At 39.9% G+C, this 19,046-nt stretch overlaps 1 protein-coding gene across 2 annotated transcripts in view; it reads left to right on the plus strand.

The window, feature by feature from the left end:
* The first annotated feature begins 7,996 nt into the window (after positions 1-7,996).
* The window catches only part of LOC119728262 (receptor-type tyrosine-protein phosphatase S-like), an 80,305-nt gene continuing 69,255 nt past the window's right edge, over positions 7,997-19,046 (plus strand). For both annotated transcript variants that reach the window (XM_038200424.1, XM_038200425.1), the window contains exons 1-3: positions 7,997-8,150; positions 10,303-10,587; positions 13,229-13,408. In XM_038200424.1, coding sequence (XP_038056352.1) covers positions 8,057-8,150; positions 10,303-10,587; positions 13,229-13,408 — 559 coding nt within the window. In that variant the 5' untranslated portion in view covers positions 7,997-8,056. The remainder of the gene's footprint in view (positions 8,151-10,302; positions 10,588-13,228; positions 13,409-19,046) is intronic.

The raw sequence follows: 19,046 nt of genomic DNA on the forward strand, positions 1-19,046 counted from the left end.
CCCCCCCCCCCCCCCCCCCCCCCCCCGCATAATCCCCCTTCACTCCCACACCTTTTGTCCGTTCCCACTCCCTGTGACCTTTGATCCTTCCCCTTTCTGGTCCCCCCCTGTTCATACCAGACCCCTTGTGGTTTGCCATCTCCCTTTGTTTCTTTGTTCTCTCATCCACCCTCCCCTGCATCTTTCCACACCTTTCCCACCTAATCCTCCTTTTGTGTTTCTTCTTTCATCCCTGCATGTTTGTGTGCACCCCCTTGTTAATGTTGTACCTCTGTCATTTCTGTTTTAGCCTCTGAAGAAGAAACTTGCTAAGTTCGCAACGTCAGGCCACATTAATTTTTAGATTTTAATAAATATTAAGTTTTCCAAAACTTGCAAAATTTTCCCCTCACCGTGTCTGCTAAAAGGTACCGTTTATATTTTAACATAAATCTTTAATTGCGCTCTGTCCATGAAAGTTCCATTGTCTGGTTCCCATTCTTCAGCTGCAAATGTAAAATGAAGTCGAACGACGATATTTGCAGCGCGAAATCGTAACAACTTTTACGGGATCAAAATAAGCACCGCGCGTTAGCGAAAATAAAACGGCACACCGTGTAAAGTGAATGGCGCCCTCAATCGCCGATCAGTAGACTTGCCTCAGGGATTTGTGTTCTCCTTTCGGGGGAAGGGCAGGGTCTTAAGAAATCATCCTGCAGACATTTTGTCTTTAATCAACTTGAACGTTACAGGGAAAATATCAGACTTTATTCAGGGGGTGTTTTGGTCAAAGATAAACTATGAACAAAAAAGTTGGGATTATTATAAAAACCACTTCCCGCATACCGCGATAATAGGGAGTCCACCTCCGTTCGCAAACGCTGCGCATGTCTATTTTCACAGGCATCGTACACGGAATAAACCACACCACCGTCGGATTTTTTATAATAATTTAAAAAGGAAGAGTTATACTACACATAAGACAGGACAATTCTGGAAGGTTAGTGGGCAATCTCTATTCCGAACGAGAAACGTGATAAGTACCGCGATAATACGGCGTTCCATACTACGCCTATGACCATGATGACATACATGTATGGCGATCGTGATCGTGTATACTACGGGCCCGGTTCCTAAGGGAACAAAATCCACTGTACAATTATTTGACCTATCATATCAAACTAGTTGGCGGCATTAAGAACATGCAGGTAGGCCTATGTCGTAGATAAAGGGCAGGGTTTTGAATTAATTTGAGGGAAATTTGGAGGTATGACAACGACAAAACGCAATGTTCACGAAACGAATGTGGTTTGTGTATCATCAGACCGCCTAAAGCTATGCGCTCCTAATTCGGTAATCCTTACTTTTAGGACCCCGTTCCTATAAGGTTAAAAGACTCACCAAAACAGCTGACTAAATGACACTCAAACATGTCAAAAGTGACATTCTGATGTTTCTTGACACATTTGAACAGTTGGCAATGACACCTTCTTTAATATCACTATCAGCAGGTTTAATTTTGTTTAAAGAGGGCAGGGATTTGATTTATGAGGGGTTAAAGACGACGATGACAAACAGAAAATATATTTAAAAAGCAAGATGGCAAACTGCAAAAAAAGGCAGGAAAGTCACATTTTCTTTGAAAGTGCTTTCAAAATGACAACTAACATGAGTTTATCTGAGGAAAAAAAGACTGCTTTAGCCTGCAAAAGTAACTTCGGTACTGGACAGTCACCTGCAAAAGTCAGTTTTGAACAGAACCCCTAAAAATAGAGGTGTCCTAAAGATTAAGGTTTACCCCTAATTTAGACCCGTGAACGTGGCGTTGTATAGAACGCCTCGTTCTTGTGTCATTTCAAACCTGGCGAAATCGATCCGATAATTCCGTATGGGTGTTGAGTACTCACCTAGAAATCTAAATTTGCCCGTCCGATTGTTTAGGCTGTGTAATTTCGACGAAATTTGCCCATCAGTAAAGACCCATACGAACGTGTAGAAATTAGATTTTAACCTGACCCTGACAAATAACCCCGGACGCGTCCGAGTCGCTTGGACAGATTGACGGCTGTTTCATGTCGCAACCCTGAAAAAAAAACACCCCGCAGACGATTGGCTGCTCGGCTCAACTCGTGTACAGTACGTGTGCGCACACACACGCGGGCGCACGTGCGACCGCGTGCGGTGCGGTGAGAGAGGAAAGGACTTGAAACTTGTCTAAAACGATGTCTGTTTTAGCTGCGACAGTAAACAGCCGTCGAATCATACGAAATTAAAATGCAATGCGCATGCGTCAGTTGGGAGAAAATGGCAGCTAGCAGTAGCGGACGGACTTCATGAACCGGGGCCAGAATTTTCCTCAATTTTCGTCAAATGCAAGTTTTGACATACAAATAGAATTCAAGACAGCTTCATATGTGAGTACTTATTACATGGGCAAAATAAAGTCCAGTGTGTGTAACGGAGGGAGTCAGAGGGACACGTTCGCCAGGTTCGAAAATACACAACAGCGTGGCGTAGTTTACAAGCCACGTTCACGGGTCTACCCCTAATTCTACGCACTCGTGTTTAACATATATTTTGCAATGCGTGCTTCCTAAAAATGACGTACTTTCACTCGGATCGTATCCTTCGAAGCACAAACTTTAACCAGCATGACCAGCACTATTTAACAGCCAAAAAAATGTGGAAAGTGAAGGTTTTACCGGGATTTCAGGGCAAAAATGAAAAAAAATCTGCTTTTTACAGCTAATTACAGTCGTTTTCCTAGTTCCGGATTTTTCCTAGTTCCGGACAGGGCTCGATTTACCTGGGTGCACGCATGCACCAGTGCATGTAGATTTTTGCTTGTGCGCGTAGCTTTTTACTGAGCATGCACGACGTGCATGTAACTTTTTTAACCACCAAAATACTCATTTCATGCATCTATTTACTATTTACAAATGAGTGAGAATAAGAATAAAGTTTGTTGAATACTTGACCAGATAGTGTACAAACGTGTTGTTTCTTTTATATATCCATAAATTATTCCTCACAGCAGATTCAGAGTACGCGGTAAAATTTGGAGATCCCGACGTTCTGCAACCTCCTCCGATCATGCATGTGATTTACCACGTGATACATGCTGCGGATAATTTGGTATTGCACTGACGCTCCGGCATTCCTTATGTCCGGATCGTAAGTGCGATTCCAAATTATTAGCTGCGTTTATCACGTGGTCTTGTTATTGGCCAATCGGACGCCGCCTATCATATGCGCCACATGAAGCAGACGGGTAGCTCGGAGGGCTCTGATAATTTTGCACGCAAATGACCCTGGGTAACTTGTGTCACTTGTCGGGTTAAAATCTAATTTCTACACGTTCGTATGGGTCTTCATCGACGGCAAATTTCGTCGAAATGACACATACTGAACACGCGGGAAGGCAAATTTAGCTTTTTATGTGAGTACTCAACATGTGTACGAAATTATGTATGGCGGATCAATTTCGCCATGTTCAAAATGCCACAACAGTGTGGCGTTGTATACAACGCCACGTTCACGGGTGTGCTGTCCGTAGAAAGTTCGATAAATCAAAGAGAAAGAATGCCTTCAGAGAAGCAGACGGGTGTAAGTCAATTATGGTGCATGTGGGTTTTTTCTTGGCGCATGTAGGTTTTTTGGTCTACATGCCGCGCGCCGCGCAGGGGCCAATTTAGAAGATATGATGAAAATGCAGTAACCAGTCTGTGCATGGCTAGCGCTAGCATGGCTATGCATTGCAGGCAGTGGTGCACTGTCAACTGGTCGAGAAAGAACATTTTTGCAAGTTAATTCACACAATTGATCTAGCCTGTCTGTGTACAGTGTGTATGTATTTTCTGTGTTCAAGAGTTCATTTTGAAATTGCATTGACTACTCGTATTTGGAGTGATACATGCAGCGTGTTTCCCGAAATATTCGACCGTAAAAACGAGGTCTACGTCTGCGTGCCGCGCGCCACACATGCACAGTGCATCATACACTTCGGAGTTTTGGCCAGCTTCCCGTCTTGACTAGCGTTGTGCATATGGTGCAAACAACCTGAATTTTCCATGATTTTTTAAGAATTATTGTACGTAAATATATTGACAATAATTAAGGTAGGTTTTATTCACTTTTTGTGGCCATTTTGTGTATAGCTTTCGTAAGTGTAATGGAAATAGTTCAGGCTAAAACTCAGTTCAGGCTACCCCATTCAATCTGTATAAACAAAATTTGCCAAAAAAAAAGTTTCTACCGACCGACCCTATTTTTGAAAGGCATGTAATCGGAAGCAGATGTACAGGGTGTTTCAATAAAAAGGAAACCCAACTTTGGAGAACCAGTATGGACAGACTAAACGTTTACTGGCTATAAAACTGTTGTCATCTGAAAGCGTAATCTCTATGCTTTTCAATGATACCATGTTTACATTTCCAGGGTCATGCATCACTGAGCGCCACTGTCATGAGATTTCGATGCAAAATTGCAGTTGGTTCACTTTCATGTCAAACACAATAGGCAAGGTGTGCATGAGAATAAGTATTCAAGAAGAAGACACGAGTGCATAAAAAGAAACCAAAAAACAAGTCGGGTTGGTTTCAAAACTGGATTTTATTGTTTGTCATGAATTTCTCGTTTTGACCAAGCCAGTTCAAAACAATGTGCCATTTTCCCGAGGATTAACATTCAAGCCATTTCACAGACATTTTCGTAACAATAGGCACACCTTGCCCAGTGTTTTTTTTTTTTAAATGAAAGTGAACCAACTGCATTTTTGCATCCAGTTTTCAAGACAATAATGCTCACTGATGCATGACTCAGAAAATCTAAACATAGTATCATTGAAAAGCATAGAGATTACGCTTTCAGATGATACCAGTTTTATAGCCAGTAAACCTATCGTCTGTCCATGCTCATTCTTTGAAGTTGGGTTTCCTTTTTTTTGAAACACCCTGTATTTGTTATTTTCGTACTTAAAGTAGTGACACACAATGATCTCCACAATAACTCGCTGTAAACCTCCAAAAGATCACTTTGTACACATCTCATTGCAAATTTAAAGCCTTGAAATAAGACTAGTAATTTGTCGCTGCACCGATATAGGGCTTCATGATGCGGGGCAGTTGATGCGTGCATTGCATCATGCATTCTGCGCGGCTGCTAACTTTAGTGTGTCGTTTGGTACGTATTTTCAAACAACTTTCGACATTACCGTTATTTTCTGAATATAAGCCGTGCGGAGTATAAGCCGCAGCAAGCACAAATCTGCAATTTAAGATTTGAAGTCGGCGTATAAGCCGCACCGGCGTATAAGTCGCACCGACCGCAGCAGTTTCAATGTTGTAAGACCTCCAAATTCTAGTCAAAATGCTCTGAACCAGTTACATTTACACTACGAAAGTTATAAAAAGGGCCACAAAAGTTACATCAAATCATTTACAGTCGATACTCTTACAAACAAATATGGAAATTGATGATACAAAATAAACACCAGGAATTGCTGCCGGCTGGCCCCTCCGGTCCCCGGCCTAAAACTTAGTCATGTTAGTGCATGGCCCAGCAGCCTGCGCCAGCGAATGACAACATTTTCCTGCAGCACTTGAGAGAGTATGCAACCCACCCATGTGTCGTCTGACTGGAGCGCTACAAATCTTGCTTTATGGCAACAGATGCTGATTTGTTTTGTCCTAAGAATAAAAAGGTCCGTTTTTACAACAAAACTTATCAAATTGTTGTGATTACTAACAAGTAGTAACGTCAAAAATTCAAGTTTTTGATCGTACTTTCTTCAAAAACAGTCGACATGATGCATGAATTTTTATGGACGAATCCATTAATTTATTTAGGGGTGATTTAGCCCCCGTTTTGAGTTTAACATCGTTTCTTGAATACATTTCAAGAAAAAAAAATTATATTGTGACGTTGAACAACTGATTATCGAATAAAGAAATGTTTTGAACTCCATAAAAAGTATTAGTTGTGTGTGTTTTTTTTTTTACAGCTAAAATATTGGTAATTATTGTTCCCAAGAAAGTACACCCCTTTTATTACCACAAATAGTGTGGTCCATGGGGAAGGCATGCAGCATGGCATGCAGCAATCACGTACAGCCGGTTGTCGAAGACAGCTTTCACTCATGCATGGTCGGCCGGCCTGCCGTACTTTTTACCGCTTGGTATATTTTGGTGGGACGTACTTTCGGTTTGTTAATGACTTTCTTAATTGATAATTAATTTCAGCAACAGATCTTTTCTTATACCAGAACACTAAAATACACATTTGAATCTGGCCCTGGACCCCACGTTGTATGGGCTTCGCGCTCGTAGGTTCAGCTATTTTCAGCTATTTTTTTGTTAGAGCTCCACTCACACCCCTGTAATATACAAAATCCGAGGTGACGTCATGATGATGTCATCACCTGATTTTGTTGATTAATTTTTAAACTTTTACATTTTCTTCTACTAGCAAAAAATGACAAAGTGCAATCTGATTGACTTCAAACTAGGCAATGACCCTTAGAAGGTTAGGTTAGTCCTAGACAAGTGATGTTATGATGACGTCATCAATGGTCTACTTATGACAACATCTTACAGTTGTATATTTTAAATTTTATTCCAAAATAACAACACGTCGGATCGGGTTGGAACTTGATATACATTGACAGAGACGTGTTACAGAAAAAAACTGGAGTGATGTCATGATGATGTCATCATGGGTCATGAGACGTCATCTTAAAGATGCATATTTTAAAAGTCCTATATTTGGAGAACTTACATGTGGATTGATGTTCTTACATATCTTACCTGACTGATGGATGTCACACATTTTTGCTCAATTCTGTGCACTTGAAAATTCCAAACAATGACCAACATGTATAATCTTAAACGAAAAAAAAATGAAGCCCTATATCAAAAAATGGGGGGGGGGGGGGTGTTGTACATTTGTACGGTAGTCCTTACATTCATGCTGATTCATTTCCTGTACATAAAATTATCTTCTGAATTTTTCATCTTTAATCTTTGATCTCACACTTTTGTAGCCATAAAGAGGTGTCATATGATTATGAAGTATGGTCAAATCTGTATATTATGTATGGTAATCTGACCTTGTGAATGGGCCATTACCGTTGTACATGTAAAATGTATGGTACAGTAGATAAGGAGTATTAAACTGTGGTATGGTGTTAGTAATATTGTCATTGGCTAAGGGTTGGCTCTAAGACTAAAAAAATCGTTAGAATTAGACTGAAGAGCATTTGTATAAATTTATTTTCTTAATACAGTGTGTCCTGAAAAAAAAACCCAACCTGGAGTTTTGGGGCAATTTGCTCAATAACTAATAAACATTTTTCATAAGTGTCCACTTAACTGTGACAGCGCCAGACTCTAATATTTATTTTTTTTGGGGGGGGGGGGGGGGACAGTCAAAATAAAATCTTAAGCCTGTGTACGCGTGCGCGTGCCTATTGTCAATGGTCTGGAAATAAACAACTAGAGCAACTTAGAAGTGTAATCGGTATCAAACCGCAGAATGGTGTATAACAAATGTATAACAAATGTACAAAGATGTTGGCTGCACACTATCTATGGCTGTATAAATGCATGTGTGGCGTGTTTTGTCTAGAGTACCAATGTTTATAATGCTTTCATTGGCCCAAAATGTGTCCACATTTTATGAATCTTAACAGCGAAGAAAATAAACAGAATTAATCTGTTTGTTGATTTGTTGATAATATGTTGGGGGGGGGGCAAATTTCCAACTAACTCATCTACCGTATGTATAAACAATAAATTGTATAAATTGCTGAGCTTTTTCAAATATTTTTTATTTGTTTTTAACCTTTAAATTATATTTGTTGAACAAAACGTGGCAAAATTCAAAGATATGTGAAAAATCAGAAATGTGATTTTTATAACACATTTAAGACAAGGTCCAATCATCATGAAACTTGCTGAGTACATAGAATATGTTGCCAATATACAAAATGGAAAGTAACATGATGATGTCATCAATTGAATTTTTGTTATAACCCATGCAGATTTACTACTGAGGACAGCTACATACAAGGTGTGCAGTCATGTCGCTGAGGCAGCGTGATAGTCTTTCTTCCAACTGCTTGTTAATCTGTGCATTGGTAACCCTTGTCTGGATGTCAGATCTCTGTGTAGCAGGTAAAAATACGTGTTCCTTTTTAGGCAAAAAAAAAAGCTTGCCCCAAAAGTGTTGCGGCGACCAACATTTTTTTTTTCCCCGACTTTTTTTTCTTCAAATGTCGGCTGATGTTGCAGATGATGCTTCAATCCCCTTAAAACTCTAAAGGCCTTCCAGGTGGAGCTTGAGGTGACCTCATTAAGGCCATAAGGCTTGAGGATTCTGCACCCACTTACGATCTTGACCGACACAAACATTCTCTTGGGGAAATTTGGATAGTCAAGAAAAATCAGTGAAAATGGTAACGTCAGACCATGCAGCAACATCGACATCGTGCCTGTGCTGTCAGGCTGGTCATTAGTCTGCTCCCTTACACGTTGCGCTAATTAAAAAGCTTTTACAGGTTCCAGATATACGACCATCGCTTCCACACACACACGTCTGGCTTCCAAACACACAATCACAAAAATACAACACCGTCTGCAAGTTGTGCCCGACTATTCTGTGCAAAATATATGGGAGCCCAGAGAAGCCACATTAAGCTTGTAATCGATCCTTACCCCATCTAAAAACACGGTTTAAATTGTGCAGCAGCACGATTCAGTCGAACCAGTGAGTTTGGCGGTTTTGAGACATCATCTTACATTAAAAAATGTTTTTTTAATTTTTCCGACATGCATGGCTACAGGGATGCGCGTGCATACCAAAAACCAAAACCTTTTGGGGGGGGGGGGGGGGGCCTTATCTGTACATTTCTTGTTTTGATTAAATACTAGCAAATACAATATTTTTGCCCCATTCAGTTGTAAAAAAATGTATATCATGTACATAATGCAAACATATGAGGAATAATGATGCAGTCATCTGTCACCAATAAGAACTTGGTTTAAGTTGTGTTCCCATGCGACTTTTTGTTTCTTTCAACTCAGGTAATCTCATTGTGACTCGCCTGTAAAACTACTGTAGTTGCACTTAAATTGTTCATAACTTAACAGGTCGGTCCCCCTTGGACTTATTTTATGATTTTTCTGAAATTGATCAGTGGTTCAAAATAAATCCAATGGGAACACACCTCGAGATGGAATTCTGGTTAGGGCGAACCTAAAGCCTGCCGCACACGAGAGCTATCTGCTGAGCAAAAAGTCATTCCTGGCCATTTGCTCAGTATGCAGCTGCGTTTTGCTGCGTTTTCTGCCTCACTAGGCTGTGAGGCAATTATCTGTCATGTTTAATTTTTTTTTCTCCTCGCGAGGCAAAAAACTCAACGTGTGCGGGCAACTTGTGCTACGTGCTGACTGCTGAGCCCAAAAAAATTAACTAGCCAATGAAAGCACATATTCTGTTAACGTGATTTCAAAATGGCGCCCCCAACGTAAGTTCGGCAACTTTATTTTAGGGACAAGCTGGTTTCTGGCCAGATTATCCTCGTTTGTCGGTCACATGATTTCAAATATAGGGACAAACGCCAGCAGACTTGAAAAGAATTTGCAAAACAACTGGACCAGACCTTCAAATGCTGCTGGGACTTATCCCAATTTTGAAAACGGGTGACCGAACATTGTTCGAGAGGCAAAACAAATTAAACAGGACAGATGTTTGCCTCATGGCCTCGTGAGGCAGAAAACACAGCAAAAATTGACTGCACACGGTGAGCTGTGTGCTGAGCAAATGGCCACGAATGAATTATTGCTCAGGGCTGAAAGGTAGTGTATATCGTTTGCAGATATCCAAAAAGCAACTGACCATTTAAAAAAATTTTTTTTTAACATACTTGGTTAAAAGCAATCATTGACACGACGCACATGCGAGCACGGTTTCTAAAATTTGTCGGTCAGTGCGTGACATAGCGTAGCTGCAGTCAGCTGAATGAGAACGTGTCCCGGACGCTGATTTCAGGTGCAATTCAAATCACGGCTTGGCAACTTTTGAATTGAAATTGAGATCCATGAATATTGTTTTCTCAGAATATACAACATTCACTGAGCTAAAACTTTATCAAGTTAGTTGTTAAGCACCTTTCTCTAGATTTTGAGCACTTTTGTTGCTTCAAACGAAACAAAATGCACAAATGATAACTGATATACCTTTAAACCATTAGACCTAACCAAATAGTGCACATTCTTTAATAATGGAAAATACTTGCTCAATGTTCTTATGCTGTTGAATTTACAGTTCAGCCTCCAGTGATCACCAGAGAACTACAATCTGAGTTTGGTATTGAGGGAGGTGTCATAGTATTTGTATGCCAGGCATCAGGTGATCCTGAACCATCGTTCCGCTGGGAAAAAGGATCTCGCAATGCCCAAAACACCAGATCTGAAATCTTTCCTATGCCTTCTGGATCTGTTCTGAGGATTGAGCCATTAAGAGATGGTCGTGATGATGCAGAATTTCACTGTATTGCTTCAAACATCGCTGGAACAGCAAGAAGCACTGCAAGGCTCCAGGTTTATACAAGTAAGAGACATTTAGAATGCCATATACAATGAAATTTGACCACTGGGCATGCTGGCTACAATAATATCAGAATTGGTTTTTCCACAAACTTTAACAGCTATATTTTTCTATTCTTATTTTTTGTTCCTTCCTCCTCCCCCCCCCCCCTTTTTTTGGGTATATCCCAAATGCCATAAACTTTTGTTCAATATTTTTCTGTATGGCACTTTTGTTAAAAAACTCTTGATCAAACTTTGTACACGGAAAGACCATAGGGACAATTCCATGGTAACTCGCTATATTTGGAAGGGGTTTTCTGTCAACTATGTGCTTTTATTCTGTAGAGTTAAAGCATCTAGGGTGGATTTTTTTTACAGAAGATCCCTAGAGGTGAAAGGACTAAAATGCAAAACAGAAAATTGGCCAACAGAATAAAGTTCTGTTGGCTTGGCAATAAGTGTTTCATCGGTAACTCACGTTACCAGAAAAGAATGTGGCAAACATTTTCATACCATGCATTTTGAAAGTTTCTTCCAACTGTGCACTGATAAAAAAAATGTGTGTTTTTTGGTGCCCAGTTAAAAAGGTGCAAGTCATGTGTTCTCGAAATCACTCATATTTTCTGATCATTCAAAATCTTTCTCCAGCCATTCCTTTGCTAAGTTCATGGTTTCATTCTACTATTAAAATTACCGTCCGTCTGTTTCTACCATTTGGTGACATTTTGGTGACATTTTGGTTGGTTGTCGGTACTTGCTCACTCCAATGACGAGGCTATTTACCCCTGCCGTTCGAGTGAGGCTTCACACAGGCTGCAAGTAGCTCACGCCTTACTGAATGAGCGAGGCTTCGCACAGGCTGCAAGCTGCTTGATCCCTACGTTACTATATATACAGCCATTAGCGTGAGGCTTCACACGGCCCGCAAGTAGCTCACGTCTTAGCGAGCGAGTGAGGCTTTGCATGGGCTGCAAGTTGCTCCCTTCCTATGCTCCTACTTTACGGCCATAAGCCTAAGGCTTCGCACAGGCTGCAAGTAGCTCATGATGCCTCATGCCATATGGAACGGGTGAGGCTTCGCATAGGTTGCAAGGTGCTCAGTTCCTACGCTACAACTGACCGGCCGCTACACAGTGGTTTAAAATCATATGTGACCCAGACATCAGTATATATTCCAGGACAGTAAATGGTCAAATGTCCTATAAAATACATCAAGCATGTTTAAATACCATCTCTTGGTATAGAAAACTAGGTTGGCGATTATCTAAAAACCTAACTCACTGAAATTGTCAAAAACCAGAGCTAAATTAGGGTACTATTTATCAATGGCGCCCTCTTGTGACAATTTTTGCATTAACATTTATTACGTGTCCGTCACTTCTCACCGTACCGGCACGGAAGCCAAACATTCTCTTTTTTTGTTAGTTTTGGATTTAGTATGTTAAATAAGAGAATAAATGTGTGTTGGGGCACTTCGGGAGGTATTATAACACTCTGTTTAAGACCAGTGGGAGTCTGTATGGGTGATAATTACCCAAGGCGATGCGTGCGCATATCAGAAATCGTAGCCTTGTTTTTTTGGCCTTACCTGCAGTTTCACTTTTTCACCATCACATGGTGTGACGTTTCAGGCGAGTTACTCTGCTACATTGTAAGCACTGTCGATTTCGGAATTTTTAATAATCGATATATCAGAAATCCCATATCGAGAATATTCGATATATCGATTGTACGATGTAAAAGTTAACGATTCAAAAGTTAAAAACAAAAAACAAAACAAATGTTAAGTTCCAATTTTCCACAGTCTTCTCTCGAGCATGTTGCTCAAACATTTTAAAACAAATGTCATCACTAAGAGTTTTGTCCAGAATGGGCAGTTTCTTTTGAGGTTTTACATTGGGGAGACCGTGAATTCCAGCGAACGCAGAGCACAAAGCGACGCCGCTTGGCATTTTGCCATGTTTTTACTGTGAGTCACAAGCACATGTTGACGCCGAGTTTTATTTCATTATACAGCAAATGTTAAACTCAAAGCACAAACAGGAGATTATTTTGACGATAATTTGACACATTTTCGATGTGATTCCTCAATATCGAAATTTTCGATATTTCGGTATGATTAAAAAATTGCTATCGGCAATATCGATATCAAAATAATATCGAATAATCGAGTAATATCGATATATCGATGGTGCTTTACTTTGCTCTGCTAGTTAATAGAGCAACCCCCAGCGATCCGTCCGTCCTTCCCGTTGAGTCGTGCTGATCATAACCCACATGTGGGGTGATAGTCCTTTCAGAACATCACCCCATTTGTGAAACCTATAGAAAAACATCACCCCGGATGTGAAATCTTTAGAAAAGGGATAAAAGGAACACAAAGCCATCACCCCACACTTTTCTTTCTCGTTGAGTCGTCAGCCCGGGCATCCAGAAACCATTAAAGGTTAATGGTTTCTGGATGATAACTTGACTCCGGCTGAGGGGTTTCAACAGCAACACTGTTATTTTTTATTCACCTTTTTTTTGGGGGGGGGGGGTTAGATTTAGTACTAAATGATCCATTGGTTTGGTGAACAGTAGGGTACATTGTCCACATTGTTTTCTCTGTGTTTTTATGTGTGCATGAATTGTTACAATGTGTCATACTTTTTCTTCCCTAGGTACACGTATACCTGCTGGTTTTCCAGTGATCACAAGAGACCCGGTGCTTGATGTTGTAGAAAAGGGCTTTCCAATATTACTTCACTGTGAGGCTGAAGGCAACCCAGACCCAGAAATCATCTGGTTCAAAGAATACATACCTGTTGATCTCAGCACAGAGCGAGTCAAGCTTACATCATGTAAGTAAAAAGATAACGGTGAATAATGCCAGCATCTCTCAAATAAAAGCTCACTTCCGTTTGATCAGTCACAGGCAGTTTGGTCAGTCACAGTCAGTCAAAAATATCTTTAAAAAAAAACAGTCAGAACACATCTGTGTAAACACTGTGACTAGTCAAATTCCATCAAAAGACAAAGGCTATGTAGGCGATACTGAATTTGCCAGCCAGAGAGGGAGGGTTTGGAAGGAAATTTAGACTGTATACATGGATAGTCAAGTAAAGGCAATTTGCCACCTTGTTCTGTACATTGTGTGGGTATCAGTGTGCACAGACTGCACCAGTGGCAGCTGTTGGCAAACTTTTATAAAGTTCTTGTCATCCCAATGTAGTTGAGAAAATGTGAAGCATTTTCCAGAAATTGAAAATGTTCAGAATAAAGTATGTAAGTTTGGATGCCAAACTTTATGTTCTAAATGTTCAAATGCTCGGTATAGTGGTTTTCGTTACGGTGGCAATGCATTTAACTGATAAAGTCTTGAAAGTCATAGAATGGATGTAACAACAAATTCATGAACATCAATAGACCGATCCGTTAAGCCCTGCCCCATGGTGTTTTGACTAATCACAGCCGTGATTTATGTCCGACATTTGTGCACAAAAGTCTGACATGCGTACATGCGTGTGGCTGGAACATGCAGTGATGCATTGGAGAGGAGCTTGTGTCAATTGCCTACGTGTGTAGTGGGGAAGGGCTTACTGGATTAGTGTATTGAATGAGAGAGACTTTTTTTGTACAAATGTAATGCACGCATGTTGAGACCATTAGATCATTTGCTTGTCCTTCAGTTGCCCTGGTGATGGTACCATTTTGTTGATTCAGAAGGGAAATATGTGTACTGATGGCTAAATAACTGAAGCTCAGTTTTTCTCACTGTTAATTTTGTATCAGTTTGAGATGCCAATTCACAGTCGGAACCAAAAGTTTGTATCTGTCACAAAGTGTTTGTTATCAAACAAACCTGATATTCTTTGATTCGGGGTTGAAAAAAAATCTGAATGGTTATTATATTATTCTTGCAGTACACATTTTTCCTAGTGAAGTACTGGTACACACTTTGTCCATTTTTGGTTGCGTCACAGAACAAGTCATCTTGCTTTCAATGAATCCGTTTGGTACATGTAGTATGTATATCTGTATTGTATACCTTGTTATTTTTATTGGGACACTAAGCAATACAGTATTTGATTAGATTCACTGTTTTGTTTTCCCTCCTTTTGATTGTGCTTACCATTGGCTGTCAGCAGGCATCTGCCAAAACAGAAATGGCTCTTTGTCTGCCCATACTCAAACCCCTAGTCCTGCACTGAACTCTAGTTTCACTACATATACATCTGATGCAGAGTCTCTTACAAACTCCAGTAGACATACCCCTGTTTTTACTGCTGGAGCGACAACAGCCCCTTTAACTGAAACCCCATTTGACTATAGCAGTGACCCTACCTCGAGTGTTATGTCCAGTGAGCCTAGCCATAGTTCGTCTGTCCTTGTCCCTGTTACCTCAACTTCTTCAACCATGGCTGGTTTTCATGTCACCCATGTGTATGGTGAGATTTACATTTTCTTCGTCAGATACATGTGCGTTTGATGATGTATTGTATGTGCATGTACCGGTATGTGTGTTTATACATGTACATCTTGTACACTTTCTTCTCCTAAATATTCATCTGCTGAAAAAAACACCAATATTTTATAATTTGTCATGTACGGTAGTCCTCAATATAGATGACAGACCTAAGGGGCCATTCAAAATTTTTGATGTATTTAAATTTCAATTTTTTTTTCTCGAAAATGTGGGTGGGTGGTTCAAATTAATTTATTTAAAAAAATTTTAATCGAAAATTCACTTTTTTTCAATTAAAAAGATAGAAAATAGCTCTTTTGACTTGCCAATTCAACTCTCTGCATTCTGATTCGTAAACCCTTTGCCCGTACCGTACGAGTACAGTATGCATCCAGTACATGTACAATGTACCTTGTATTGTGTATACGTCCATTGGAGCACCATATGCATGGGGACCAGTGAAGTTAGACTTAAAGCATGCATAAAATCAGTGCGCCGTGCAAATGGGGCGGGATACCAGGTTTATTTTGTCTTAATACACGCCACGAGGGTCGGTTACGAATCGCGACAACGAAATAAACCTACTTGTGTTCAAGACTACTTGGGCAACCTGCATGCATGCGCATGGTATCTGCGTGCAATGAACATGGCAACGCCCACACGTCTGGAAAGTGCGCGTTGAGACTGAGTTAAAAAAAAAATTCTATCAAAAATGACTGAAATTTCTAAATAAACTTCACAAATAATGGGAGTCATTACACCTCTTTAAGCCAAGACAAAAGTTACCTTTTTTTGTTAGAGCGAGCTGATACTTATTATTACTGTTTAAATTGGGCTAGTTTTACGTGTTTCCAGGTGGATTCCCTATACGTACGGGAATGCCAGTGGGCCGTGTTGTTGGTAAGGTACTGTATACGGACTGCAGCTGCATTCCGCCGTCACTGAACTGGATATTTGTTATATTTTTTATTGAATGGAGAATCAATATTTTAAGATCGAAAATTGGGGTGGGTGGGTGAGTGGGTGGGTGGGTGGATGGGTCAAAACAATTTGGAAAAAAAAAAATCGAAATTTTAAAACATCAAAAATTTTGAATGGCCCCTAAAACACAATGATGTTATGCAGTAAATTTGTAAAAGTTTTTATTGAAGTACATGTTACATAACCAGTATTTAACTAAATGAGACTGAAGCTCATTAAGCAAGGAAGTCTTTGAGGAATTTGGGACAAAACTCATGTGTGCCATGCCTGCATGGTATACATGATGACATACACATTCATGACATACACATGATTTACAGTATGAACCCTCCATTATCGCCTTTACAGGGTTTAAATTATTTGAAGAGTCATATGCCCAGTGTTTGTTATTTTTGACACCAAAAAATGGTACTGTTACGCAATTAACATGCACAACTTTGATTAAAGAATCAGTTAATTGTACATGCCAAGAAAAACAACCTCGTAACCTGGACAGTGGACTGTCCCATGTACCGGTAGCTCATATAAACACTGCATGACGTCATTATGTTTCAGGTCCATTTTTTGTCTGATGTACCAGTGCAAAAGATACTGAACTTTGATTTTTAACAAGGCTGCCTGTTTATAGACAGAGACAAAAATCAAGTGAGTTCTGTAACTTTTGTTGTAATTAATTTAAAAAGGATTGATTGCAGCTGAAGTTACAGAACTCACATGAAGAACTATGTGGCCCTCAAATGTTAATGGAACAACAGGATGTTTATAATTTACTTGGACTGAATGTAAAATGAAGTGGCAATGAATTGCATGAAACATTATTCTTACGTTTTATGTTTAGATGCCAGTAAGGCCGTATTTTGTGTTTTGTTTTTGTTTTTGTTTATGTGGATTACGGATTTTTGGGTCCCAGGTCGGGCTGAGGGCGGGGGAAAAATATCCAAACGTGTGGGGGCGCCCTTTACAGCGTGCCTATAATGGTGCACCCAGCATTCGGTCATGGTATTTGGCCACGAAAGTGCTCAAACCAAATGTCGTTATTCAGTTTTACTGCACGAAACTTATCAAAATGAAGGGTCGGTTGGTCTTTAATGTGGTATGTAGCTGTGCATCAGTGCCAGTCTTTGCATACATATACATGTATTTCCACTAAGAAATGTTTTTAATTAATTTTAAAGATAGATTATGTCCTAAGAACTACTTTTTATACCTGCATCAGGGCTCAAAATTAGCGGGAGCAAGTGGCTACAATGCGCCCGTAAATCTCCAAGTAATGTTCTGATGTCAAGAGACTGTTTGTCTCATTTTATTTGCACCACGAAGGCTATCGAAACTGACACACAAAAACTTGCCTTAATTACTACAGAAATATATTTAAGGTTGATGATTCTTAAGAAAAGCAGAGAATTTCAGTCATGCACACCAACATTCTCAACGTTACTCACAAGTCACAACGGCTGCTGGCCAACTCCAGCAGTATTGCTCATATCAGAACTGCATTGACTGCATGCAGTCCACTACATGCACTGTGTGTCTACCCCGGGCAATGAAGCACGTGTTACAGCAGAAATTTTGCGGGAGCAGGCAACGCTGTATCACTTAAGTTCAAGCAAAAAAAAACCAGCAAGATAATAACATTAAAATGGAATATTACATACACAGAGAAGAGAGATTACGTTCTGTGAATTTAAGTCGCAGAAAAATTTGTTCTTTGTCGATATTGGTTTGGCATTTTTGCAATGCCAATTTCAACCTGTCGGGCTATGTATGGCCGTTGACTGGTTCCCGTCCTCAACTTTGGATATTGCAGTGCAGGCAGCGGGAACCAGTCTAATATTTCTGCACGCATGATGTATGTGCTTTCACCACTGCAAAGCTTCATGCCAATCGCATCAGCGGAAAAAACAACGGTTTCTTTCCGAAATTAGCGATTGTAAGTAAGCAAATTTGACAAGTAAATACGGATGACAGAAATGTTACAAGCATTTTTGAAGTAAACAGTTATTCAAAAGCGTATTTTTTTAAGACAGAAAAGACACGATTTTTGTGTCTATTGCTGATAAAAAACGGGGACAATCTTGTGACTTTCGTTATGTTCATAACGCCATAGCAATTGTTTTGTTTTGTGTAGAAAGAAAAGACACGATTTTTGTTCCTAACTTGCCGATAAAAACAGGGACGATCCTGTGAGTTTCATAACGCTATAGCAATGATTTCGTTCACAGCAATTCGATTTCGTAGATACATTTTCACAAAGGTTTTTTTTTTTTTTTAAAAATATGTTTATTTTACGTTCATGCAAAATAAAAAAATCTTTGCTGACCCTACGTATGGCCATTTTTTTTTTTACGGTCGGTCGGGTTACTGGAAACACTAAGTACTAGTCTGAAGGCAATATTAAAAAAAACCAAAACAATTTCAATGTTAAAATTTTTTGGGTCATCAAAAGTGGCATTTTTCGGCGGAGTTTTTTAAATATTTTTTTTTTTCGGCGGTGGATCCGTACTCCAAGTAATTGAAAAAAGGCCTAAATGCATGTAGTGCATGGTATTGGGAATATCATTTGTGTCATTGCACATGTTTAATGTTACACTTTAGGACAAATGAGTAGACAGTCGTCAACACCAGTATTACTAGCGCGACGCTGTGTACTAAGTTTATTATACTATCTTCCATGTATGGTGGGTTTCAATGTGTCTAGGGACTCGGCTGGAAAGATTTCAGATGGATACTCATATGAGTCCAGTGCAATGCATGTGCATTATGTTTTCATGGTAGTTTCCACCTTTTCAGGACCATCTCATTGCTGGGGGGGGGGGGGGGGAGGGCCGGAGGGGGAAGGGGGGAGGTGTTGGGTCCTGCCCAAGTTAAATGAAATTTGGCATGCATGTAGAACATTTTAATCTCGACATTCATGTATTCACAAAATTTAGCTTTCATAAAACAACATAGTTTTAATGATTGAATTTGGACTTTAGCACACTGTGGGGGGAATGCGATTTTCATGGTGCACTGTACAGCCTCAAGTAATGTCGCACAGTGCAGTGTCATTTGCA

Source organism: Patiria miniata, unplaced genomic scaffold (assembly GCF_015706575.1).
Source record: "Patiria miniata isolate m_02_andy unplaced genomic scaffold, ASM1570657v1 HiC_scaffold_20, whole genome shotgun sequence".
NCBI lineage: Eukaryota > Metazoa > Echinodermata > Asteroidea > Valvatida > Asterinidae > Patiria > Patiria miniata.